At 43.0% G+C, this 27,266-nt stretch overlaps 2 protein-coding genes across 3 annotated transcripts; one reads left to right on the top strand and one right to left on the bottom strand.

The window, feature by feature from the left end:
* The first annotated feature begins 26 nt into the window (after window positions 1-26).
* Window positions 27-20,984, top strand: LOC147178917 (membrane-associated guanylate kinase, WW and PDZ domain-containing protein 3-like). Of its 2 annotated transcripts, none has more exons than XM_086067299.1 (21): window positions 27-339; window positions 3,384-3,435; window positions 3,526-3,763; window positions 4,123-4,239; window positions 4,324-4,443; window positions 5,169-5,339; window positions 5,501-5,678; window positions 5,747-5,814; window positions 6,029-6,196; window positions 6,511-6,680; window positions 7,971-8,049; window positions 8,167-8,326; window positions 8,915-9,440; window positions 11,079-11,142; window positions 11,209-11,412; window positions 11,486-11,743; window positions 16,584-16,784; window positions 16,863-16,927; window positions 17,064-17,210; window positions 17,758-17,896; window positions 19,135-20,984. In XM_086067299.1, exons 2-21 carry the CDS (start codon window positions 3,394-3,396, stop codon window positions 19,716-19,718), a joined length of 3,699 nt encoding a protein of 1,232 aa, XP_085923425.1. In that variant the 5' UTR covers window positions 27-339; window positions 3,384-3,393; the 3' UTR covers window positions 19,719-20,984. The 2 variants fall into 2 exon arrangements, with proteins under 2 accessions (XP_085923425.1, XP_085923424.1); XM_086067298.1 differs by lacking the exon at window positions 27-339 and adding an exon at window positions 1,477-1,581.
* Window positions 20,985-22,189: 1,205 nt separating this feature from the next.
* Window positions 22,190-27,037, bottom strand: cdk20 (cyclin dependent kinase 20). Its single transcript, XM_086067312.1, has 9 exons — window positions 26,397-27,037; window positions 25,902-26,061; window positions 25,718-25,831; window positions 24,264-24,452; window positions 23,913-24,034; window positions 22,976-23,038; window positions 22,702-22,825; window positions 22,476-22,631; window positions 22,190-22,413 (listed from the first exon to the last, which is right to left on the bottom strand). Exons 2-9 carry the CDS (start codon window positions 25,974-25,976, stop codon window positions 22,219-22,221), a joined length of 1,038 nt encoding a protein of 345 aa, XP_085923438.1. The 5' UTR covers window positions 25,977-26,061; window positions 26,397-27,037; the 3' UTR covers window positions 22,190-22,218.
* Window positions 27,038-27,266: the final 229 nt, after the last annotated feature.

Genomic DNA, 27,266 nt, shown 5'->3' on the forward strand with positions numbered 1-27,266 from the left:
GAGAGAGAGAGAGAGAGAGAGAGAGAGAGAGAGAGAGAGAGAGAGAGAGAGAGAGAGAGAGAGAGAGAGAGAGAGAGAGAGAGAGAGAGAGAGAGAGAGAGAGAGTGTGAGGAAGGTGTAGCGAACACTCACGCACACACGCGAGCGTTTGACCGTCTCACTGCTTTGCATCCTCACCTGCAGTGACCGTCGGGCACGCGCCTTCCCAACAAACATCCCCTCAATACCCACCGCACGCACGCGCGTATGCACCTTGCAGCAGCCGTCAGCGAGGCGTCGAGCGGCTCCAAGCCGGGATAGCAACACCGCGACGCGGCAACACGCTGGACGAGCATGACGGTAAACGTGCACGGTTCTCTATGTATGCATGCGCGCGAGAACGATTTGACCCGTGAAAAACGACCCGTTGTGAGTAGGGGGTCGTGCGCGTGAGCGCGAGCGCGAGTTGCAGGTCAAAACGACGCTGTCAGCACATTGTTTGGCGGGCACGCGCAAAGGGGGCGGGCTCACTATTGCAGGTTGTGTGCGTGCGTGCGCGTGCGTCTGTCCTCGGCAGCCCCCCACTACTCGTAGTGTATGTGCACACTTCTTTTGTGCACACTTCGTTTGTGAGCGTGTGATGACTTGTGACGCACCGTGCCGCTTTTACAATTGTTGAATATTGATATTGTTGAATATTCGATGTGCGTTGATGTTAAGCTAATGACACAATCAGCTTCCTCTAATTAGGAGTTCAGCCAGGTGCTAAGGGTGACGTCACTGTGTGTGTGTGGGGGGGGGGATTACATCATAGAAATGAGTAAACCATTTACTCACAGTGAAAACAACCATGCTAACTAGACACTACTGTAGTGGTTAGTGAGTTAGTTGGGTAAGACATTTGATTTAAGATTAGGACATTTGGAACAATGGTCACTCAGTTGTCGCACAACCCCCGTATAGATAGATAGATAGATAGATAGATAGATAGATAGATAGATAGATAGATAGATGTGCAACGATTTATCGACACCTAATAGATTATCAAATTAATAAATAATTGTTTTGATAATTGGTTAATCATTTTGAGTGCTTGTTTAATTTAAAATTGCCCAAATATTGGAAACTAGCAGTAAATATTCTCTGCTTTCTATAGTCCTCCACAAAAGCAGACTGATTATCTTTGTGTTGAATCAAAATAAGCCATTTGCAAACATCTGCTTATATTTTGTAAAACGATGATCAACATTTTTCGGACATGTTAGGTCCAAACCGCCCACTATAATAACAAAGCGATGTGAATGGGTCAACATTGGGATTTCTAATTGTTCCTGAGGGCAACAGCAAATAGACTGATAAATGAATAGATCATAGAAAACATTTGGTTTGTTTAGTGTACAAACACACACATTTCTTTCATCACACCTTAGACACTGAAATGCGACCTTTGACCGCCCCTATCAAAGAGGGAGGGGCGAGTGACAACCACACTCGTAGAGAAACACACACGCACACATCAACACACGCATAGCCTACACACACATGGATTGGATGGATACACAAAATGACAACACAAACTGAGTACGACACAACGCTGTACAGGTAACACACACGGGAAGCGATACTTCATCTGCTAAGATGTGTTTTGGTCTGTGGATGGACACTTAGTTAGCATGTTAGCAGGTTAGCAAGTGTGTGACTAAAACTGTAGTGAACGTGTCCGTCTGTTTGAATGCATGAACGGCGAGATTGAGTGTCCACACCATAGACAAACTAATCTAAACTAATGCAAGCAAAGGACTAGTTGGGAAACAAATATGACCCCAAAACATGTCACTTTTAATCTGATGATTATAAATGGCAACTGATGATTATAAATGGCAACTCCTTGTTTGTTTTAGTTTTAAGCGAAAATTAAACACCCCAGAGATTTTAATCCTAAAAGAAGATTCCACACCGAGGAAAGTTTTTAGTCCAGAGAAAAGATTCTAGAAGGTACCAGTCCCCTGAGATGATTGTGGTCCATAGAGAAGGTTAAAACCTTCTTGAAAACTTAGTCTTGAGAGATGGATTCAGTCTCCAGAAGAGATTGTAGTTTTGAGAAAGGCTCTACTCCCAAGATAATTTTATACTCAAAGAAGGTATTTAAAAAAAGAAGAAAATAGTCTTGAATGAAGGGATTTGTTTTAGTCCAAAGACAATGTAGCAGTTTTGAGAAAAGGTACCAGTCCCCAGATAGTGTTTCAAGGGCCGGTTCTACTCCCAAGAGGTTTTCATCCTGAGAGAAGATTTTAAGATAAGGGACAGTTTTAGTCCAAGTAAAGATTCTAGTCCTGAGACAGCTGAGTCCCTTAAGGAAGTTTTAATTTCAAGTCAAGGCTGTAGTCCCAAGAGACGGTTCTAGTCTAGAGAGAAGGTACTAGTTCCCTGAGTAGATTTTAGATATAAGAGAAGGTTCTAGTCCACAGAAGAAGTTCTGTTTTTTGTCATAGTTGGGGGGGGGGGGGGGTTCTCCTCTCAAGAGGTAGTGATAATTCCCAGAGAAGGTTCTACACTCTAAAGAAAAGAAAAAAGATTTGAGTCAAGAAATAAGATACTAATCACCAGAGAATGTTTTGGTCCCAAGGGAAAATTCTAGTCCCAAGTGAAGGTTCTAGTCTTGAGAGAATTCAGCAATCCCCTGAGAATGTTTTCATCCCTGGAAAAAATCTTCAGAAGAGAAAGATTTTAGTCCACAGGAGAGGTTCTAATTTCAAGAAAATGCGCTACTCCCAAGAGGTTTTAGTCCAGAGAAAAATTCCTTCTCTCAAGAGGTTTTAGTCATGAAGATTTTAATCCCAAGGGAAGGTATTAGTCCTCTGAGAAGGTTTTAGTCCCAAGAAAAGTTGAGAATCATGTCATCATTTACAAGCTTTTTGGAGACGTTTCAATGGCGACACCTGACTTCTTTAGTCAGATATTAGAGTCTGCTTCGATGGAGGCTTGGAGACAATGGCACTGAAGAGACAACAATGAAGAAATGGAGAAAATGAAGACGCTCAGGTTCCCTTTAGGAAGGACCAGATTGGATAGGATTAGAAATGAGATCGTCAGAGGTTACAGCCAAGATCAGCTGTTGGGGAGACAAAGTCAGAGAGCAGATTTAGATGTTTAGGACACGTCCAGAAGAGAGATCGTGAGTATATTGGTAGAAAGGTGATGAGGATGCAGATGACAAGTGAGCAAGTGAGCGAGAGGATGGCCGTAGAGAAGGTTGATAGATGTAGAGAGGGAAGAAATTAGAGCAGATGTTGTTGAAAGAAAAACAACAAGCTGAAAGCAAAAGAAAATAAAGATAGAAGGAATGACTTGAATGGAATTACAGTACATAACACGTGAATGATGTTTACTGACTCTGTTTTCAGCTCGGCCGCCATGTCTAAAAACACGGTGAAGAAGCTGCACTGGCGCTCCAAGGTACGCCACAACAAGCTCATGTGCTCACGTTAACAGTCAACTTTATTATTGCCATCTGCCATCGAACCGCCGTCCATCCCCTCTGCGCAGGTGCAGGAGGGTTTTGTGCCGCTGGGCGGAAGCTCCGGCGAGCTGGGGCTGGCCATCGGGGGCGGCGCCGACTATGGCGAGTTTCCTTTTGTGACGGTGGCGCCCGGGGGCGGGGCCACCGTGGGCGACATCATCTTAGAGATTGGCGGCACGCCTGTGTTGGGCATGACGCTGGGCGACGTCCGGGGCGTCCTCAACTCCTGTCCTCACCCGATCAGGATCAAGACTGTTTCACCAGGTGACCCAATGCTAATTGTGTTGCGTTTCAACTATTTGCCATCCTAGTGGCAAACATTGAAGGACATCAGGAACATTTTCTTATATTTGGAGACAGGATGATATGAGACTGTCCCTAAAGGAATTACCTGACTCAGTAAAATGGATGGATGGACTGATGGACCTCCTCCAAGATCCCACAAGATGGCAGCAAAGCCTCCCTTTGGCAAGAACAAGCTAGCTAGCTAGCTAAAGAGATAGACTAGATAGATAGACTTTGAAAGATTTAAGGATACAGTATAAGATGGAAAAATAGATATGAATGGCAAAAAGCTATGATTTTGACTATGACATCACTGTATTTGCGTCTCTGTTTCACAGGTGCATCTCTGTGTAAAGACCTCCGCCTGTACCTCAGTAAATGTTTTACACCAACCTCCATGGACAGTCAGCTACAGCAGCTCATCCGAGAGAACCTTTACCTGCGTGCTGTGCCCTGTACGCACACATCACACGCACACACGCACGCGCGGATCACCTGATGCGTCGCACTGTGATGAGATCGTATTTTATGCTCGGCAGGTACGACCCGGCAGCCTCGCGACGGGGAGATCAGCGGCGTAGACTACAACTTTGTGTCCATCGAGGAGTTCTTTTCTCTGGAGGAGTCGGGAGCGCTGCTAGAAAGTGGAAAGTTCAAAGGTAACATGGCCAACTTGCTGTCGGCTTGTGTGTCTGTTATGCATTGTCTGTTATGCATTGTAGCAAACCTTGTATGTGGTTGACGGATTCTATGGTTTCCGATAGTCTGGAGGGGCCGTGAAGGCAACGTGAGACTTGTTTTGTAAACTGCTAAAAGTTAGTTAGCGTGTTGTTGTTGTCTTGGTGTGGTTAGCCGACAGTAACCGTTACGAATTGTTTTTAAAAAGTGTTGTTGCTAGCTCGCCAGTAGGCAGTTTAGGACAGACTTTTACTACAATGTGTTTGTGCTAAAGTAAGCTAAAGCTTTTTTGATAAATTGATCGCAATAGTGATGCTAATTCCCTTTAGCCCATGTATGGCTTTTACTATTGTATTTTAGCATTAAGCTAGTGGATTTATAATACGCTAATTATAATGGTATTGATACGATGGCAGTGTTGATTTATTTTTTGAGAAACATTATTACCAAAAGCAGATTAACAAAACACATTTGTTAAGATTACCATGACAACCAAACTCGGCCAATAATAGCACTGAACTTCATCTTCATTTCGATGGAAAATCCCTTCATAACCACACATTTTCAAAACAGCATTCAAGGTTCTATTTTAAATGTTAAAATCACTCACAAAATGTGATGGTGTTGTTTTTTTCTTTTCTTTTATCACCTCTCCTGATGTTGACATTTCTGATCCAAATGGGACTCTTTTGCTGCCCACTCACAGGCAACTATTATGGGACGCCCCGCCCAGTCCATATAAGTCCAGACAGTCCGCCTATTACATACCAGGAACATCGAAACCTGCTAAGAAACTTCAGAACAAGGAGCAAATCTCTCAGCAACCTGGAAAAAACTGTCGAAGAAGATAACAGCGAGGAGGATAGCGGCTTGTCTGGTACGTGTGTGAGTGCTTAGGTGTGTATGTGGTGGGAATGCTCTTGATTTCAATTGTTTACTTGTTTGTGTGAGTCTTAATAATGCCACAATTGACTTGAAGCATCGAGGAACAAGGAGAGATGCAATTAAGAAACATGAGTTCCACCTTCTCTCTTCCAGCCGGGTCCGCCGGAGCCCCGCCCACCGCGCTGCCTGCCAGTCAGTCCTGGGGCGAATCTCTGGCAGGGGGCAGCGTGGGAACGGAGAATGGAAGAAGAGGAGCAGGAAGAGGAAGAGCTGCCGTGGCCGACACATGGGAGAGGACGTTCGGCAACGGCGGCGATACCTTCTATGGCGAGTGAGTGACATCACAATCCCAGCATGCACTGAGAAGACAAAAGTAGTAATGATGACCATGTCTGTCAGCCACATGTCAAAGACCAGACAGGATCTTCGCGCTCAAAACAAAGACGCCACTTCCTGTTCAGCGGAACGTGAGTCTGCGATAAAAAAAAATTACTTACCAACGCTACAGCTTGATTTGAAGTTGAGGCATTTTAGAAATATAATTCTTAATTAAAACTAATCTATGATTAAATGTCAGTGCTGGGATTTACATTTGCTCTCAACATGTGAACGTTCCGTACCTGCGTCATTCTTTCCGTGATAAAAAAACAAAACAGTTTTTCGGGTTGCGCTTGCCCTCAGTTCCAGAGTTCACGGATCAGCCGAGTCAGCTGCAAGGTTTTTCGGTGCACACGCGTCTCTCCAAAGGCCCGCGAGGCTTCGGCTTCAACATCGTGGGAGGAAGTCGAGCGCGGGAGTTCCTGCAGGTGTACAGCGTCACGCCTGGAGGCCCGCCCGCCCTCCATCAAGGTACTTCTGTCACTCAGGCCACACCCACTACACGAGGGAAGCATCACGGGAGCTGCCAGTCATCCTGACTGATCATGTGACTAAGAGCTTTTATTTGTTGTGAAGCGAGAGATTTAAACAGGGAGGATTATGTTTAATTCTCATGACTCGCTAATCCAGACACAAACACACGTAAAATACACACTTATACACTCACTTATGAAAAGGTTTTGGATATTTGGGTGACATTTCTGGATGAACGTATAACGTACACGTCAGAGGTCAACTTAATTTGACCTTTTCGCAACTTTTTCATGCATGTGTGCGTTCCACAGCCGACATCCTGGTGTACATCAACGACACTTGCGTGCTAGGCCGTTCACACAAAGAGGTGGTGGAGATGCTCAAGTCGGTTCCCATGGGTCAGAGCGTGGACGTGGTTCTGAGGCGAGGGTACCCGATGCTCTACAACCCCGACGGCTGCCCCAAACATACACTGGACACGGTAAGATCGCCATTATCCACATTACATTCACATTTTCTATCTTTAGGGGCGGCATGGCTAAAGTGCTCGTTTCCCATCCGTGAGGTCGTGGGTTCGATCCTCACCCCTGGTGACCATGTCAAAGTGTCCTTGAGCGAGACACTGAACCCCGATTTGCTCCCAGTGGGCCTGGCAGCGCCTTGCATGGCAGCAACCGACCACTGGTGTGTGAATGCGAGTATGAATGGGTGAATGCGAGGCTTTAATTGTAAAGCACTTTTTGCACCACATGGTGTGGCTCAAAAGCTTATATAAAAAGTGTTTACCATTTTTGTCACACTTGTTAACAGTCTGACGTAAATCTCAAATCTTAACACGTCACGTTTTAAGTAAACATGGCTAAATTCAAGCAAGTTTAGTCCCGACTAAATTTCAAGCAAATCAAGTCAAGTCATTACTGGAATTAAGCGAGTCATAAGTCAAGTCAAGTCGCAACCTTGCTCTGTCACAACATAATCAACATATCATCGCTGCTATCTGAAAAACTCTCATGTCCATTTTTGTCCCTTTTTTTTTTACATTTTTATGTTTTTGGGATGAAACTGAATGCTAACACATAGCAGCGACAATATTCACACATTAGCATTAGTTGTTATGTTATATAGTTAGCACACTTGCTCCCTAGTTATTATACACATAACATTTATCTAACTTGGTTTTTCAGATTCAGATTACTTTATTGATCAACGACAATTCCCCCTGGAAGCCTGACGGGGGTTTTTTTCAGCGCCCCAAGTTTTTGCTACCTTTTACATAATTTATTACATAGTTAGCACACTTGTTACCACATGTTGATGTTACTTTAGTGCAGAAATGAAACCAAAGTCCAATTTAAAAAAATGGGGGTGGAGTCTAAGCTGATTCAATAACAGAGAATTTATTCTCAAAGGCAGAAGAACAAATTCCTGAGCGTCTTCAAGGAGAGACGGAACAACCAAACCCTTCTTTCTGGTTAGGCTAATCTTTAATCATAGAACTGACCATATTTAGCCAATCTTACTTTCTAAGTGGTGTCACATATGAAATCTGAGTAATTGCAAGGCTCACTTGTGCTTACTGGTAACCTGTCTAGACTTTTTTTTTTTTAATATGTGTTAAGTGAGTGATTTTTTTTTTACTTACTTTAGTGCAGATAGAAAAAGACACTTTAATACATTTTGTCACCTCCTGTTATGTTACCCAAAAATCACCACTTACTGGATTACCTTGTTATCGCGTCACAAATATGTGTAACTGAACTCCCCACACCAGCCGCAGACTCCTCCAGCAAGCCACCAGCGCGGACCGCTCACCTACAGCCATGTGCAGGATGCCACCAGTGGCGGATCAGGTCGGCAGAGCTCCCACACGCCTTCTTGAACTTGAATATTTTGGAGGGGGAGAAGTTCAGTGCTATTCTTTCTTAAGTTTGGTTGTTTTCTTTTTTTCCTCTTCAATGTTATTCCAGGACATTGCCAAGCCTCGCCCTCCTATTCAGTCAAGCCATTGACCAATGGGCTGACGGGTCCGCCAACTCCCACTTCCTCTGAACCCCCTGTGGCTCATCCCCCACCTCCCTCTGACCGAATGTCAGCCAATCACAGCGACTCTGATGGAGGCACTCAAAGGTGAGCTAATGTGTTAGCATTGTTAGCTGTTGAGGATGTTTCAATCATAATGAAAATAATGGACGACCCAGGTTCGTAGTGATTTAAAGGGGACGTCAACCCCCAATTTTTTTTTGACAGTAATAGGTTATATACAGCCCCACTGGTTTAATTTGGTTAATATTCCGTTAATGGAATATGAGCTAAGCATCCAAATCTAGCAGTTTTGATCAATATCAGAAGGCGGCCATTTTGCCACTTGCTGTCGAGTGAAAATGACATCACAGTTGCTCAGGTAACAACCAATCATAGCGCAGCTTCAGAAAACAGGTGAGCTCTGATTGGTCGTTGCCTGAGCCCTGAGTAACCGTGATGTCATCTTCAGTCGACAGCAAGTGGCAAAATGGCCGCCCCTGAGATAGATTTTGCCGCATAACTCATATTCCACAAATGTAATATTAATCAGAATCTTATGTTTACACTAGTGAGGTCACATATAACATATTATTGTCAAAAAATGTTTAACGTTGACTTCCCCTGTAAAAGTAAGGGAGGTTGGTAATCACTGCTCTGGAAATTGCTATTAAACCGTGCCTCTATTTTGCTCAGGTCTTCCGTGATTGGCTACAACAGCAACACCCTCCCCACACGCTCCTCCTCCTCCTCCCTCCTCCACCATCAGAGCTCCAAGTCATCAGAGAGCGACCTGTCCACATCCACCTTCCCCGCCATGTCCTCGTCCAAACTGCGTGAGTCTTCGCCCCCCGGCGGCCCTGCGCAGCGACCCCCAATGCCGCAGACATGCCTCCCCCCCACGCCTCCCCGGGAGGTTCCACCCTGCGGGTTCAACGGGTGTCCGGCCAATCACCAAGTGCCCCCTCAGCACCCCCTCGGAAACCCTGGCATGGTGCTCCCTTTGGGTACAGGGTCCTTCCCCGCCGGCGAGCTGGTGCCGGTGGCCCTGGAGCGCTGCGAGAGTGGCGGTCTGGGTTTTAGCATAACGGCGGGAGGGCCGGGCGGTCAGCTGGCCGTGGTGAGGAGGGTCTGGGACCGCAGGCAGTGCCCCTCCCTGCAGTCGGGGGACGCTGTGGTCAAGATCAACGGTGCCGACGTGCAGAACCTCAACTTCTCTCAGGTCAGAACATTTAAAAGTTTTTACGGCAGTAGAAAAAAGTCCATCCATCAATCATGTAGATACAGTTGCTAGCTTGAAAGTTTACAAAAGTTAAACATCACTTATTGACACAAAAATGTTATGAATCGTCACCAACATTCACCCGCACATCTCTACTCACGTCAACTTCAACCTCTGAGAGTTTCAAAACATTTGCCGCGGTATTTTGGATTTTATGGGCATTAAGCTTCTGTCTCACAGCACGCTCATAAGCACAACTCTCAATGACAACCTTTGCAACATATAAAACAACAAAAACTCCAAAATAAGTTATTATTGGTTCTCGTGATCGCGATACTGTCCATACCAGATCCCAGTGTCAGCCACCCTCTTCTGGACATTTTAGGATCAAGAACTAGAAATTTGAAAATTGTCATTCATTTCATGCAATTTTAAAGAAAAAGGCTATATTAACTCATTCACTATCATTGGCGGCTATAGACGTCAACAAGAGTGAAAGAAAATGTATTGTACATTTAGAACAGATATAAAATTTGTGATTAATCGTGAGTTAACTAGTGAAGTCATGGGATTAATTATGAAAACTTCCAGATTTTTTTATAATCTTTTCTTCTTTTTTTTTTAATCTTTTTTTTTTTAAAGATTATTAAAAATTAAGGGTGTCAGGCAATTTATTTTTTAATCATACTTAATAGCATGACTTAATAGCATGAACTCACGATTAATCACAATTTTTATATCTGTTCTAAATGTACATTAATAAAAATGTTTCTAGGTTTTCATACTCTTGTTAACAAAAGTGGGAAAAATGTTAAACTAATAGAAATAGTTCAAATGAATTTTTGAGCTCTATAGCCGTCAATGGCAGTTAATTAGTTAAGATATGTAGTTTGTTTTTTGTTTTTTAAACGTCTGTCATTGTTTTGTTTTGAAAATGATGTACGTCAGAAGTAATAGTGGTATTGGTTCTTGGGTATCAGTGATTACTCAAGAGTTGAGTACTTGTACTGATATCAGTCTGAAAAAAAGTAGTGTCAAACATCCCTAGTTAAGGGTCAAGTTAAGGTTAAGGGTTACTGTAGGTCAATAGATTACACTACTCTTACACTCACAATTTAGGGCTGGGCGAGATACCGAATTTTTGAATTAATTTCAGACTCACATGTTTAACATCGTATCATTTCATCCATCCATTTTCATAACCGTGTAATTTAATAGTTATGTGAAAATGAATGACTTGTGGCTACTTTTGAAGAAAATAATTTCTTGGAAGTTGTCTGGTTTAGCAATGAAATAACATCAGACCTTAATGAAAGAATTTCAACAAAATGCTTAATATTTTCAACTTTTTATATTATATTAAATATAAATCCTTAGCTTTAACCTGCATCAGAAAAATACAAAATAATTGGACTAAATTTGCCACACAAAAAAGAAGATAAACTATGAAAAGGATTCATGTTGTCTCCTAGTGAAAATGAAAGTCTTTAGTTTAGTGTAAGCAGTGCATGTGAGTAGGAACACACTTTGAACTACATTCTTGCAAATCAATTCAAATTCATTGATAAAATGGAATGACCACCCAGGGAGGTCCAAGGAGGAAAGGTTCAGTAACGGCACATATGTTCCATTCTTCAGGTCCAGAAGGTTCTGCAGGATTACTCAAAGCAGGGGAACGTGGTTCTGCTGGTGCACAGGCGAGGTACCCCGCTCGTCACGACTACTTCCGACTGACACGTGATTGAACTTTTTCATTTTCTGCCCTCAGCTCCCGCCTCCACACCTGTGGTCACACCTAATTTGTACAAGCCCCTCCCCTCTCCGCATGGTCTCAAAAGCCCCCCGTCCCACCCCTCCACTTCCACCGACTTGCCTTCCCCGTCCTCGCGTGCCTTGGCGGGGGGCGTGCCGCCGCTCAGCCAGGCTGGCTTGGCAATGGAGGCCCCCCTGGAGGGGCACCTCCCGGCAGCAGGTAACAGCCCAGTTAGGACTCGGCCATTGATGGAGTTGATCAGTTGTTCTTAGTGCGTTCATTTGTTCTCCAGGGACCCCGCCGAGCCAAACGCCCAACGGGCCCCCCACCTCAGGCCTCATCCAGAGCACCAGCTTCCTGGACTCCGTTCCTGTGACTTTGACATTAGAGCCACGTGACCTACAGGGGGTGGAGGAGAGCGCGGGAGGGCCAATCAGAGGAGCCGTCGCCAAGGACACCAGGGAGGGGAAGAAGGTGGAGGTGGAGCTGATGAGGCGGCCTGGCGAAGGCTTCGGATTTGTCATCGCATCCCAAGAAGTCAACCGTGGGGGTGAGTCGCTCTGTTTACGTTTTTATTTTTTGGTCATTTTCAAACTAGTAAACACTTAAAAAATACTTTTTATTGGAGTGGTGGAAGGAACTACAGTGGTACCAAAATTTGAGTTAAATGCGAAAATGTGATGTAGTGTGATGTCACATAATGTTGTGCTAGATAATATGCTATTGATGATTCTGATGTGACGGTAGTTTATTTGTATTGACACATTCAAACATTGTTTATGTAACATGGGTTCATGTTACGTGTATAAGTTAGAAGCATGGCGTTGATGCTATCATCCTCTCCATTTTAAGTGCTTTGCCGCCATCTTGTGGCAACCATACCCAATTGCAAATGCGATTAATGGGTTCGCTGTACAAGCAAATTCAAGTCAAATTTATTTATATAGCCCTTCATCACAAACGTCTCACACACACACCCACAGTACACAAATAATAACAACATCCCCTGATCTTGAAGGGACACTTGACTCATTGAGCCAAGAATTATATATAGCCCTATTCTGTCTATAATTAATGTGTAACAAGAGGAACACTATTTGCAGTGGCGCCCCCTGCAGATGGGAGTCAGAACTGTTAAGATGTTATAATGGTACCTTAATTTGTGACTTCAATTTTTTCTGTGGCCAGGGTAGTTACTTAAATTTTTCTGCATTTGCGGCCTCTTCTCAAGGTTTCTTATTTTTTCCCTGTTGTTGTTTTTTTGTTTTTCCTTGCCCTCTTGTCATTAAAGGGATTCATGACTCATTGAGCCATTTTCAGCAGTAAAAAGTTTCTATTTAGTCTAGAATTATTTTTTATGAACAATTAATACCTTTAAAAACACATTTGTTTACTTGCTGTCACCTGAAGATGACATCACCTGTGCTGAAAAAATGGGTAACCAATCATGGCTCAGTTTGCTGACCAAACCCAGAAACAAGTGGGCCGTGAGTGGTCGTTACCTATTTCCTCAGCACAGGTCATTTTCAGCAAGTGGGAAAATGTGTTTTTAACGGTATTAATTGTACATGAAAAGTAATTCTAGACAAACTATGAACTTTTTACTGCTGAAAATGGCTCAATGAGTCAAGTATCCCTTTAACCACAAGAGGGCAAGGAAAAACTATTAAAAATAAAAAATAAAACATATGGGGGGGGAAAAAAAGGGGCCGAAAATGTAGAAAAATGTAAGTAACTACCCTAGCCACAGAAAAAATGTAAGTCACAAGTCAATGTACCATTATAACATCTTAACAGTTCTGACTCCCATCTGCAGGGGGCGCCACTGCAAATAGTTTTCTTCTTTTTAATACCACCGATTAAATCGTTATCACATGATTTTAGCGACATTTGCTATGTTACCAAGCCAGTTAGCCCAATATTGGCCGCTATTTACCTCATTATCACCGCTTGCTACATGACTGTCACACACACACACACCATTATCATCATTCATGATCAAACCTATGTCGATATCACACTTGGAATTGCGTTGACAAAACGCTTGTCCCATTATTATTGTCGCCTCGTCCTCATGTGTTAGGTCATTATTGACAATTGTTATCTTGCTATCATACTTGTTATGCTCTTTATTGCCATTTGCTGCTTCGTCATCATTTTTTAAGTGGTAACCTTTATTTATACTATTTAATTGACAACAATGACGTTTTGTTCCCTGAATTGTTTTTATGAATCCAAAGGGGTGAGTGTGTGTGTGTGTGTGTGTGTGTGTGGGGGGGGGGGGGGTGTGTGTGTGTGTGTGTGTCAGGTGCTTTGCACTGAGTTTGGTCTTAGTTTCGGGGGGCGTGGCCTCACAGTTATTGCACACTCACACACTCAATCTGTGCGTCAGTCCCTCCCACCGGTGCAGACTCGGCGAGCTGTTTCCCCTCTGCTGAAACGCTTGCCTGCTTTTTGAGACTCAACACACACGCATAAAAAAGGTTCTTGTTCATCATGTTGGAGCGACTGCAGTCCGTTCTCAAGAGGGTCAAGGACTCGAAATGTAAGTGTGTGTGTGTGTGTGGGGGGGGGGGTATGTGTGCTGCATGCTGCTGATGAGGTCAACAGAACATGGTTGGGATTTGAAATTGATCAGAGACCTGCAGCAACGGTGTAGGAGTGGTTAGTATATCCGCCTCTCAGTTCTGAGGTTTGGGGTTTGAATCTGGGCTTCCTGTGTGGAGTTTGCAACTTTGCATGCCCACCCCTCCCACATTCCAAAAACATTGACAAACAGCCCATTGTTTGTCTAAGTCCTTTGTTTGTTTATATGTGTGCTAAGTCCAAGGTGCTCCCTGCCTTTTGCCCAAAGTCAGCTAGAATAGCTTCCAATTCATGCGTAACACTATTGAGGATAGGCAGTACAGGAAAGGTATGGATGGCAGATGAGATGGGACAGATATCCTCTAATGACATTTCACTCTGGTGAAACTAAACAAACTTTCATTCAGCGGTGCATCTCCGCGTGATGAGGATCTCTGATCATGTGATTAAGTGCATTGAAGAGTGATATGATGAGGAAGACGTGGTGCTAAAAAAAAAAGAAAGAAAAAAAAGTAAAGTCCTGGCTTTGTGTTCAGGAGTCTGACTCTTTGATTTCAACTCATGGGTGACTTTAACATTTATTTGATAACTTTGCTTCACTGTATTTATGATACAAAGAGTCTTGTAGTATTTGTTGCATTTACTCCCCTAAAATCTGTTGATGTATTCATTCAATGTTAATTTTTACTAATTTATCTAATTAAATAATGAATTTATTGTTAATACCAAAATAGAAAATCACTGTAATGCATTTTTAACCAACAATTGGTTTAATTACAATAATTATAAACCAGATAATAAAATGTGCACAAATAATTACATTATTATTAAAATAAGCTATTTTATTCATATATTTAAGCTTCTTTACAAATGACCTTGCCCATCTGTGTTTTAAAAATCTAATCGGCCCTTGAGGTGAAACGATTGAAGTGGAAGTCGGCCCCCGCCCCAAAAAAATTATTTACAATAATTTATTCTATGCAGCCCGAAGTTGACCAATCACGGCTGAGCTTCATAAAACAGGCGAGCCGTGATTGGTCGTTACCTGAGCCCTGAGCAAGTGTGATGTCAACTGAAGATGAGTGTGTGGCAAAATGGCTTCCCCTGAGATGGACAAAAACAGATGGATTTTGTTGCTTAACACAAGCGCGGTATTAATCAGAATATCGTGTTTAGACCCGTGGGGGCACATACACCACATTATTGTGAAGAAATGTTTTGGGTTGCCTTCCCCTTTTTACCGTCAGTCAACCATCAACATGAGAACACACTCACAAACGCTGTACAAGTGTCCAACACTGACATCACCATCGCATGATTTACTTTTTAATGACCTTGCTCCATTTTGTTACTTTGTTTCAGGTCTAGTCTAGAGTTGCGCAACACACCACCGTGTCAGTTTGTGTGTTTGCGTGCAAACTATTCAAGTGGGTCACAAGTGCCAAAAGGTTCAAACATTCCAGAATACTGACAAAGACGAGAAAGATACTTTCAGGAAGAGTTCATCTTTTATTTATTGACTTTTTACATCTTTTATCAGGACCAAACATCTCCAAGACAGCTGACAACTGCTAGCTTAGCACAACCACTGAATGTAAAGGGAAACTGCTAGCCTAATTTAGCATAACTACTGGAAGCGGAAAAAAAATTGTAACATAGGCTAGCATAACACAGAAGGGAAATTGATTACCCTAGCTGATCACAAAGACAGGAAACAAAGAGAAAACTGTTAGCCTAACTTAGCACAACATTTGCTTTCTTGGCCTTGGACAATTGGTGCAGAATGTGTTTTTTTGTCCTATTTTTAGCTTTGATGAGTTGTTCCGTGTGGCGTGTTGTTGTCAGTCCAAATCGCGTCAGGTCCTCTCGCTTTTTTTCTTTTTTTTTTGGTGCTTGCCAGCTTTCGTGTTTGCTCAATGTTGTGACGTCAAACGCTTTGCTTATCAGCTCTCTTTGTTCACAAACTCTTTAAAAGATCATTTGAAAGACGAAAACAATGGAAGAATGTTGAATTCAAACATATTTCATAGTTCAATTGGTTTGTGTTGGGTGTGATGACGAAGGCGAGCAGAGTTCTAGAAGATGTGAATATGTTCTGAATGGTTCTTGTGCCTTCGTGACACATTTGACGCTTGTGTGAATAATTCAGTGCTCCTAATTGGTTTTTCTTCAATTATACATTCAGCTGCTAAAAGCTAAGAACATTTAGACACAATTTGAGGATATCTCGTGAAAAATAGGGACATTCAGACACAAAATGAAGACATTTTGTCACAAAGTAATTTAAAGACATTTAGACACAAATTGAGGATTTGTGAATTAAAAATATTGAAACAATCCGGGGGCATGTTGACATAACATAACATTAGATCTTTGGGACATAAAGTGAGGACATTGAGCCACAATGAGGACAAGTGGAAACAGAGGTTGGACATTAAGATAGGACATTTGTGTGACTTTTGTATCATGGTGAGGACTTTTAAACACAAAATGAGAATAGATGCATATGAGAACAGACAAAAAAAAAAGGACATTTCAGATACAAAGCAATGAGATTGAGACCAAAATTAGGACAGTTGAAGTCAAAATGAGGACTTTAGGACAGAAAGTGAAACATTTGGATGCAAATTGAGGCAATTTAAATACAAATCCGTGGACATTTACAAAAAAAAGAAGGACATTTGGACAGAAAGTGAAGACAAGTACGAACTTCTGGATGCCAAATAAGTTAGACATACAAGAGAAAATTTTGATTATCTCTGTCCCCCCCATTGACATCTCTGAACTCCCCCCGCCATGCCCAGCTCCATCCTCATCCCTGATGTCCCATCGCTTCGTGACGGTGCGCCGTGGCAGTCCAGCGGCCCGCAGTGGCCTCATCCAGCCCGGAGACCAGCTGGAGACCGTGGAGGGACGAGGGGTGGCGTCCCTGCACCACCGAGACCTGGCCCAGATCCTAAGGAGGGCGGGAAACACGCTGAAGCTGAGCGTGATGCCGCGAGCACGTAAGACATACACCAAAAATTTCCAAAATTCTCAATTCTGAAAAAGTGAATCCAAACTTGATTTTGTCCAAAACGCAGACTCAGAAGGAGCCGATGTGGAAATCGACAAGCACTTCACCAAGAGATGCATCGGGAGGACAAAGGTAGCGTGCTAGATGAATTCAAAAGTGTTTGGTTCACAAAAACCTGCTCCATACCCACGAAGACATATATCACTCTACCTTTTCATTACAAATCCATCAGCTGTGAGTCAAATTAGTTGCATTGTGTGCGTGTCAGAATGAGTCTCGGTTCTACATGGTGGATCTGGAACGAGGTCCCACCGGGTTTGGGTTCTCTCTGAGGGGGGGCAGCGAGTACAACATGGGACTCTATGTGCTGGGACTGATGGATGGAGGGCCGGCCCAGTGCAGCAACAAGATGCAGGTACACACACACGCACGCGCGCGCGCACAGAAGTGCAGTAGCGTCCTCGGCAATGGTGCATCCGCCATATTTCCTTATTCTTCACCACTGGTGTCATTAGCCTTTCCTTGTTCACACAATTCAAAGTACAGCTAATCATCCGGATGTATTTCATTTTGAGTGCTGTCGAAACTTTGCTGACCTTAGCAAGCTTCTGGGAGAGCTGGTTAAATTCCCGACGGACTCTTATGTCATGCTCAGGAAAAGGAGCCGGCTGGTCCATCTCAATTCAGCAGAGTCAACAACATAGCTGCATGCTAACACAGTCTGGTCAATGGAAGAGACAATGAGAGACTTGACATGCTGACACAGAGGCAGTCTGCGTCATGACTCCGAGTCCACACTTCCCACAGGAGATCATCCTCAAGAAGTGTCTGTCAGAGAGCGGCCACATCTGTGTGGGGATCCAGCTATGTCTGGTGTCTCTGGCGAAAAATGCAGATGTGTGCAACTTCTATTTCACACTGAAGAGAAAGGTGACAGCGGCTTCTTGTTGGTCGCCCCTCAGGTTTCCGACCAGCTGGTGGAGATCAACGGCGACAGCACGGCAGGAATGACGCACAGTCAAGCCGTGGAGCAGATCCGGAGAGGAGGCCATCGGATCCATTTGGTCCTGAAGAAAGGAAATGGCTACGTCCCCGATTACGGTGATGATGATGTCCGACATTAAACCTTTTTGGGGGCCACGGTGCCTGCCAGAACCGGCACTGGCCCTATTTTAAAACAATACTTAATGATATTCAAAATAACTGTACGTAAGCCTACCTATGTGGATGAAATAGTGGCGTGTGTAGTCTCAGCAGCTAAAATGGACAAGTACGGGCAATCAAGGCAGCCGCAAAAAAAATAAATAAATCCACATTCTCCATTCTCCACTATATAGATGTTAACCAATCTCAGAGGTGGCAAATCCAGGTCCACAAAGTAAAAGCCCAGCCACAGTTTGGCTTTGGCCCATGATACTAGCTAGCTTGCTAGCTCCCTAGCAGGTAAATGAGCAACAATGGAGCTAGCTAGCTAGCACCTGGGGCTAAATGCCACAGTTTGGCTTTAGCCCCCGAAGCTAGCTAGCGAGCTTGCTAGCTGCCTAGCAGGTAAATGAGCAACAATGAAGCTAGCTAGCTAGCACCAGGGGCTAAATGCCAGAGTTTGGCTTTAGCCCCTGATGCTAGCTAGCGAGCTAGCTAGCACCTGGAGTTAAAGTCAAACTGTGGCACGGTTTCTACTTTCTAGACCTGGATTTGCCACCACTGACCAATCTCACATTGTAACTGCTCTGATCCAATCAGAACACTCCGCTCGCTGACCATGTCTTCCTACTTTCTCTACCTTCTTCCTTGCCCTCCTTTCTCTTTTATTTTCCTGCTTCCTCCTCTTCCTCCTCCTCAGTGGAGCTGTCCAGCCTATCTCTGTGCATGACCAACTCCAAGCAGGGCGAGCCCTGCTTCTACGTCATCGGACGCACGGAAAACTCGCGGTCGGTAACGCTCAGCGTTTTCTTCCCTTCCTCCTCCACCTGGCTCATTCTTCATCTTTGTTGCTCATGACATAGTACTGGGCCAGATGGCTTTCAAATTAAAATATCTGATTTTTTTCTTTTTCTCTTTGGGATTTACTTTGCTGAACGAAAAACAAACTGCACATTCAATGGCAGCAATTCACGCTGAGTCAACTCTACACTCATTCACTGACACCCATGTCACTTACAGGCCTGGCCCCGCCTTTCACAAATACTATGGGATGCCGACCCCAAGCAGAACCCCCCGCCCCCATTTATGTTATTGTTAAATAATTTAAAAAAATATAGTGGAACCCTGTCCAGTGTTAATTTGCCCAAGTGAGGAGCATCCCGTAGACTCGGCTGATGCTGTCCTTCTTTTTTCAGGCCCTGAGGAAAAATCCTCCTCGTCCTCCTCACACATGGAGGAGCAGGAGGCTAATGTGGTTGCCATGACGACAACCTCCCACAGCCCGCAAAGGAGAAAGCGATCAGGGGGAGCCAAAGCAGAACCAAGACTAGGAGGACGAGGAGGAAATGGAGGTGGAGGAGGGACTCCAGATCTGGACTTGGACCTTGTGGAGGAGGAGGCGAGGAGGCGAATGAAGGAGCGAGAGGAGGAGAGGAAAAGGAGGAGAGAGCAAGGGAGGACCACGAGAAAGGAGACCACAGAGCAGAAGGAGGAAGAGGAGGATGCAAAGCATTCGGAGAACTGGCCAGTTCCTCAACGAGCAGCGTTCTCGTTCCTGATGCCGCGTGACGAGCGCCCGTCCGACAGCCAATCCGATGACAGCAAGTCGGCCGCCAGCCAATCGGGCGCCAGTTTGTCTTCCGATTGGAGGAGAGCCGGGTCGAGGCAGGGGGAGGGTCAGGGCTTGCCCTGGCTGGAGCCCAGCCCGCAGAGACTTACGCAGGTTCTGATGGGCAGTCGCCTCAGTAGGCGGGGCCTAGCGGGTGGACTCGCGCTCTGATTGGACATTGGCTGACGGGTTACGCTTATTTTTGGGGGTGACTTTTACGGGCTTTTTTTTTTTTAAGACCGGCCTTTTCCTGCATGTGATCGGACAACACGGTTTTTGATTGGAGGGTGAGGCACAAAGAGGCGTGGCCCCACCAACAAGTATGCAAATAACAGAACTTTGAAACTGACACGTCCTGACGTTGAAGCATGTCAATCATTTTTATTTTTATAACCTGAAAGGACCTTCGTGAATTACGATGATGATTATAGAGTTAATAGACTGATTGCTTGCTGGTAACGAAAAAACCTTTAGAACTTCTAATAAGCCATATACACACACATAATGAGTGTGTGTGTGTGTGCGTGTACTGTTTGTGAGTCTAAATTGTGCGATTGTGTGGATTTTGTGTGTATGTATGTATGCATAGATCATGGACGTGTGTGGATCACGTTTGGATTGTGTGTTAGAATTTTTTGTACGGATTTTGCTGTTTTTTCTATGGATTTTGTGCATGTGTGTGATTTTATTTTGTGTGGGTATTGTGTGCGGCTAGTTTATGGATCGTACGGATTTTTTTGAGATTTTATTTTTGTGCATGGACTGTGTGTGTGTGTGAGATTGTGTGTTTGACTTTTGTGTGCGTATGAGAGGATGTTAGAGTATTCTTATAACGACGATTATAGCGTAATAGAGCTTGCTTGTGATGAAAAATAGCTTCTGATGAAACGCACACTCACATGCACACAGACACACACATACAATTCTGCTGGCTCTAAGTCTTATCATCGCTATGGCAACGCTGCGCCCAATGAGCAGTTTGTTTCTGTAGTAGTGTTTTCCCAACCTTTATTTAGCTTCGGCACTTTATTTCAACATTAAAGTTTTAAACATCGAAAACAATCTCAGCATACCACGAAAACAAAAGTAAAATTTATTATCAAATTGATTTGAAAAAGATCTATTTCTAGTTGAAAAGTCATTTTCAGACAGATTTAGTGAAGTTAATCACTTGTTGCACGTTGGTTGGGAATCACTGTTCTATAGTAACAAGCGTGCACCGATGTCCTGCAGCTGTGCGTGCTATCTAAAGTGCCTCGTTTACTTCAGCCTTCAACCAGCAAGAGGGCGCGAGGCAAACTTCCTATCAAAAAATACCCGCCCGCCCCCTCAAGGGGTTCGTCATGTCCACTTCATGTCTGACTCACGTTTATGGCCTGATTAATGGACTGTTTTAACAAATTATTAAACATTATTATAATAAACAATTTGAGTTCATCTTCCTTTTTTTTTTTTGGTCACATGGGTAAAGTTTACACTGAGAGGCTAACGCTGTTATATCCATGTTAACTCATTCACACCCAGCCATTTTCACTGAAGTAGCCCCCTTTGCTCCTGGCTGTTTTACTGGATTTTTTACTGGATTTTTTGGACTGATTTTGCAAGGCCCGTAGAATATTGTGTTCTATTGCTATAAAAAGATGGAACCTAGTGGTGCAACGGATCACAAAAGTCACGGATCGGATCACAGATTTGAGCCATGGATCGGATCGTTTTTTTTGATAAATAGCACTTTGTCTTCATTCATTTAGTAAAATTATTTTCCCCATTAAATAAAAAATATATATATTCGAAATGTCTTATATAGTCGTTTAGGATTTTGTGTCCCCTTAAATAAATAAAAAATAATTTAAAATGTCTAATATAGTCGTTTAGGATTTAGGAACACAACTTTAAGTGCAATATAAGGCAGAAACATTCATGTTATACATAGTCCATATGTAAAATAACAATGTAGTCTACTAAGGGCTCAAACTTGTGTTCTATTCATTCTAAACTGCTATGATTGACATTTTGAGCTGAATGTTTTTCCTTTTTTAATGAGCAAAAGCATTTTTTATAAAATAAATGAAGACAAAGTTCTATTTATTATTATTTTTAATAATGAAAATACCTCTAAGTGTAATTTAAGGCACGTTCCCTTCCTTTAAACATAAAAAGTGAATAGCCTTGGTCCAGAATATAGAAAAAGAATTCAAGTAAGCCAGTCAGCTGTCAAACTCATTTACAGCTACCAACTAGTCACCCGTAGGTAAGGCTAGCTGCATGCTAGCCAGTAGCAACTTCCGTCGGGAGACTTCCGTCGTCTCATACAATGACGGTGTAATTAATTAGCGGTTTCTTAGCGTCCTAAAATAGCGACTGAATATGAGTTTGGGATAGCGTTGTGTTGATGTTGGTCGGCGGTCGCAACTTTAATGTCAATCAAAACTACCAACGTCTAAAAGGGAAGTCAAGCTTGCCATCATGCCATTACGTGGGCTACTTTCAAAGTAAATGTCTCCTAAGGCTATTTGCAGAGCCATCAATGTAAACAAACTTTATTTTGAAGTTAGCCTGAGCGTAAGCTAGGTTAGCTTGATGTCTGAAAAGTGTCCAGTTTATCCACTGTGAATGCGTACTTTGCTGTTGCCCCCCCCCCCCCCCCCCACCAACCATGTGTTTGGACCAATCACAGGCAGGAGGCGTGTCCCCGCAGGAGCGCGGGCTGCACCAAACTGTTCTCCAGGGGGAGGTCCACGGAGAAGTCGGCGGGCGCCGCCTGCAGTCGCGGGTGGAGGTGTTGCCTGCCTCCCCTCTGAGGTATGGGCAGCTCCGAGTGGTGGGCGGGAAGAGGCGAGCAGAAGATGTACGGATGAAGGAGAGCCTGCGGGACAAGCCGTCACTTCACGAGTTCATTCATCACGCGCGCAGTCGCACGTCTCATACCTTCTGGGCGGGGCATCGCTCCTTGGATGGGTAAACCAGGAAGTTGGAGAGCAGGTTGATGGCGTGGGGGGAGGAGTCGGGGACGATCTCCTCCAATGGGATGGCGGGATTCTCCTTGAAGGTGATTTTGTTGTAATCCGGCAACTCTGCCATCTCCTGGAGTCAAAGGGACACACTTGGTACCTTGCAAGTGTACTTACGTGTATTTTGTGTGCGTGTATCTTACAGGCCAAGTGTCACGAGTGGGCGTCCCGAGTACCCTGAGGACACAACACAGCTGCTCGATGTCATTCTCGCCGGGAAACAGAGGAGATGAGTTGAGCAGCTCCCCGAAAATACAACCCACAGCCCTGCAACATTTGATTTGATCAATTTGATTTTCACACAATTCCCCCCGCCGTATGCAACATATTCCAGTTGTGACACTTGAGAGCAAATGAAGTCCAAATGTTGCCAGTTGAAGCATGTAGCGTAAATCCAACCATGAATCGCTTCCTTACCACAAGTCGACGCCCTCGTCATACTTTCTGGCTCCGTACAGCAACTCGGGAGCACGATACCACCTGGACAACACACACACAGATTTGGTTTAATTATGTATAAATTAGAGGTGTCAAAATAAATTTGGAGTTAATTTCAAGTTCCTTTAACGCCACTATTTTTTTTAACGCGTGATTAATGACCGCCCCTTACTTGGAAAGCCTGTACTGGGGGAATTCCAGTCGCAACGCAGCAGACACGTCCACGTCAAAATGTATCAGTCATAAATTTTAGAATAATGAATAATATATTTGTGGTTACTTCATGGTAAATGTTAGATCGCTTGACACTCAGCATTAAGGGTTGGATTTGGAAGGGGGGGGGGGGGGTCACCAAAAACAGCTCCTGCTGATGGGTCAAATGCGGAGAAAGAATTTCACCCCACTCCACCTCACAAGTGGGTGTGACAATCACTATTAGTACTTTAACTTTATATGAAAAGAAAAATGCACCGAGCTGTCACTGTCTGCAATTATGCCATCTAGTGGCAGAAAAATGACCAACACAAATCAATACCACACTTGTTTTTTTACAGTACAGTACATCTTTTTAAATTTGAACTCAATTTTATGAATTATGAAATTACTGTATCAATACCTAAAGGATGCAGCCATATTTCTATTAGTTTTTAAAAAAAATCCACTTTTATGGTAACAGTATGAAAACTTATTAAGTATTAAACTTAAAAAATATATATTTTAAATTATTTTATTGTACATTTTATTGTACATTTAGAACAGATATAAAATTTGCGATTAATCATGAGTTAACTATTGAAGTCATGTGATTAACTACGATAAAAAAAATGAAATCACCTGACACTTTTAGTATAAATAAATATTCAAAAAACCCGACAAGGAGTGACGATTGAAGCTGCTGGGTTAGAAAGTGTGCCACCTTGTGGCCACCTGGTGACTGTAGAGTCGGTCTTCTTCCTGGCTGAGGAGGCGGGCCAGACCAAAATCAGCGATTTTCAGGTGTCCTGACGAGCTGATGAGGAGGTTGGCGGGCTTCAGGTCCTGGCGGCAGACAAGAAATGCTTTATCGTGGAGGGGGTGGGCACAGCTGCAGACCATCGATTAAGAAAGGGTGATTAATCTATTTTATCAATTTTTTTTTTTTTTTAATCAACATTTTTCCGGCTTACACCAACAACCCACTAAGCAAAGGATAAACTATCAAAAGCAGATTTTTTATGAACGAAATCTGAAATTGTATTTGAAGTCCGTAACACCCAGTCCTGCTCACCCGGTGCATGATGTTGTTGTTATGCAGGAAGGCCACGCCCTTCAGCAGCATCAGCATGTAACCTTTAACCTGCGCCGGGGTCAGAGGTCGCCGGGAGTTGCGGATAACCTCCGAGAGGTCGGACAGCATGAAGTCAAAGACCAGGACAAAACCGGTGCCGTGCGGGAAGACGTCCTTCAGCCTCACCACCTGAGGAGTTGGGACCGTGAGCATAGAAAATTTGACGGCCGCCTCCGGCTCTGAAAGCTATGACGTCATGAAAACTGTTATCTAACCAGCGTTGCAGTAGTTGGGTGTCACTTTTAACAGCATTTGCCGTTTTATTATTGTTGAGCCTCAAGTGATGGCAGTCTGCTAGTGTTGAATAATTGAACTACTTAAAAGTCACTGATGTAACATGGTTTTCATGATTGTGCACATGCTAGATGCACGGTGTTGATGCTTTATGATCATTTCTGTTTAAGGTGCATTGCTGCCACCTTGTGGTGTCTATGTAAAATTACAATCCAGAAATTACAAAAATAAAATTTTACTACCCCAATTATTCAATTACACTAATGGTCAATTTTAATATCTTTAAATAACATAAAAAAGAGTTCCAGTATTTTTTTGTGTGTGTTAAATGCATGGAAAAACTTCTTCTTTTTTTAAGCCAGTGGTCCCATTTCCTATGGAGGACCAAAAATGCCAAAATAAAAAATATATAATTCAAAAATTAAATCTAAAAAACAAACAAACACATAAATAAATAAATAAATACATAAATAAATAAAAGTAAAAATAAATATAAGAACAATAATTGTGGAAATAAATACATAAATATTATTAAAGTCAATCAATAAATAAAAACGCTTTCCTCTAATATTGTTATCATTTGAATAACATTGAATGGCGGATTTCATGCTGACAGCGTCTGCAGCACGAAATAAGTAAATATGAGAGTAGAGCCTTTTTATTTATTGATTGATATTTAAAAATATTTATTTTTGTATTTACTTCCACGTTTATTTGTATTTTTGAGTCTAGTTATCCACCCATCCATTTTCTTAACCGCTTGTCCTCACAAGGGTTGCGAGGGGCGCTGGAGCCTATTCCAGCTGGCTTCGTGCTGTAGGCGGGGTACACCCTGAACTGGTTGCCAGCCAATCCAGGGCACACAGAGACGAACAACCATCCACACTCCCAATCACACCTATGGCCAATTTGGAGTGTACAATTAACCTGTCATGCATGTCTTTGGAATGTGGGAGGAAACCGGAGTACCCGGAGAAAACTCACGCATGTACGGGGAGAACATGGAAACTCCACCCAGGAAGGCCGAAGCCCAGACTCGATCTCACATCCCCTGGACTGGGAGGCGGACGTGCCAACCAGTCAGCCACCGTGCCGCCCGAGTCTCATTATTTATTTATTTGTTTTGTATATATCTTTGCCTCAATTTGAGTTGGACTCACATGCTGGTTGTCCTCAATCTCCTGCAGGGCCTTGATCTCCCGCAGGGCCTGGTTGGGAATGGCATCCTCCAGACGCCTGAGCGCCACCTTCTTCAGTGCCACCGTCTCTCCTGTCTGCTTGACATCATTTTGTTATACTAGCATTCCAGCAAGTGCGAAGTGACAAGTCTTTTGGTGACATCACCTCCACGTGTTTGGCCTTGAACACGATGCCGTGAGCGCCTTCCCCGATGCGACCCAGAATGCTGTACTGCTCCATTATGTCGCCTGCCGTTTTGTGGACTAAATCATTGTTGAAGAACGTCTAGCTTCTTGACCTTCTCCTCCGAAAGTTTCTTCAGTCACTATAGAAATCAAAATTGTATAGAAGTTAACAATGCAGCATCATTAGGGAACAAATAAATTTGCGTATGAAGAAGCAGACGAAGAGGAGAACTGTATTAAAAATCACTCCCTATCCACTATATTACTATATGATGTACTATATCGTGAGTTTGCCATTTTTATTGCTGTTGGGATTTGTAGTAAGCACGTTATCACCAATTTGTGCCCTTAATGTACCTCACAATGCATCTATAAGGCAATGAACAATGCTCATTAGAAAATCAAATATATTCCATGATGCATTCCTCCTATACAGTGTTTTTTCGGCTGTCAAATTAATGGATTGTTGCCATACCTTTAGAAGACAGAAGAGGTCCGGACGTCGCGTCCTGACGGGCTCTTGTTGCCTTGGTAACTAGCTCGCTAAGCTAGCTCCGCTAAACACGTCGCTCCAAACGCAAGGTTTGAAGGAATTACTCACATCCTGTTTTTATACAAATCCGAGCAGCCGAGGTTACATGTCTTTACCAGCCGGAATGACTTCAAATAAATGGATTTATGTCGGACCGACTTGTTTATCGACGATTAAGATGAGAACGCTCGTTCTTCTTCGTTTTGTTTTGGACATTGCTGTAATGAGAATCTATTGTTATTTTGCCACCTAGTGGATGGAAGTATGATACAATGGGCGAGGAAAAAATACATAATCGCCCTATTCTTACAAACATACAAACATGACCCCCAAATTACAAATACGAATGCTGTCAATTCAATTACTTGCAGAAAATGAAAAATGGCAAAACATACACACAAAAACAAAAAAAAATGTTCCATTGGGACTTTTTTGTTTGTTTGTTTTTGGTCTCCGTTTTCTTCCGTTATTTTCAATCAAGATGTATTTATTCGTTCCTGTTGCTATTTAATTATTTGTATATTATACAATACAAAATTAATAAATAATTCCCATTTTTTACTTTAATAATTGGTTAATTTATTATATAATTAAAATCAATGAACATCACAATTTCAAAATTTGCATGAATTATTTTATTAAACAAAAATTCTTTGTTGCATTAATTTAGATAATTTTTTGCCCCAAAATTGGTTAATTATAATGTAATGTATTTTAATAATAATGTAATTTATTTATTTTAAATTATTTTATCTCATGAAATAATTTAGAGATTTGCCTTACTGTAATGTGTAATCACTAAAAACTAATGAA

This window comes from Leptonotus elevatus, chromosome 2 (genome assembly GCF_054856555.1).
Source record: "Leptonotus elevatus isolate MCC_2025b chromosome 2, RoL_Lele_1.0, whole genome shotgun sequence".
Classification (NCBI taxonomy): domain Eukaryota; kingdom Metazoa; phylum Chordata; class Actinopteri; order Syngnathiformes; family Syngnathidae; genus Leptonotus; species Leptonotus elevatus.

What these genes read in the sequence shown, in the direction of transcription:
- LOC147178917 (XM_086067298.1), top strand. Translation starts at nt 1,544, where the DNA reads ATGACAACACAAACTGAGTACGACACAACGCTGTACAG. An exon ending in TCTGATGGAGGCACTCAAAG is followed by an intron (nt 8,327 to 8,914) that starts GTGAGCTAATGT and finishes TATTTTGCTCAG; the next exon opens with GTCTTCCGTGATTGGCTACA. An exon ending in GATGCATCGGGAGGACAAAG is followed by an intron (nt 16,928 to 17,063) that starts GTAGCGTGCTAG and finishes TGTGCGTGTCAG; the next exon opens with AATGAGTCTCGGTTCTACAT.
- cdk20 (XM_086067312.1), bottom strand. Translation starts at nt 25,976, where the DNA reads ATGGAGCAGTACAGCATTCTGGGTCGCATCGGGGAAGGCGCTCACGGC. An exon ending in GACGAGGGCGTCGACTTGTG is followed by an intron (nt 22,826 to 22,975) that starts GTAAGGAAGCGA and finishes CAAATGTTGCAG; the next exon opens with GGCTGTGGGTTGTATTTTCG. An exon ending in AGCGATGCCCCGCCCAGAAG is followed by an intron (nt 22,414 to 22,475) that starts GTATGAGACGTG and finishes CTTGTCCCGCAG; the next exon opens with GCTCTCCTTCATCCGTACAT.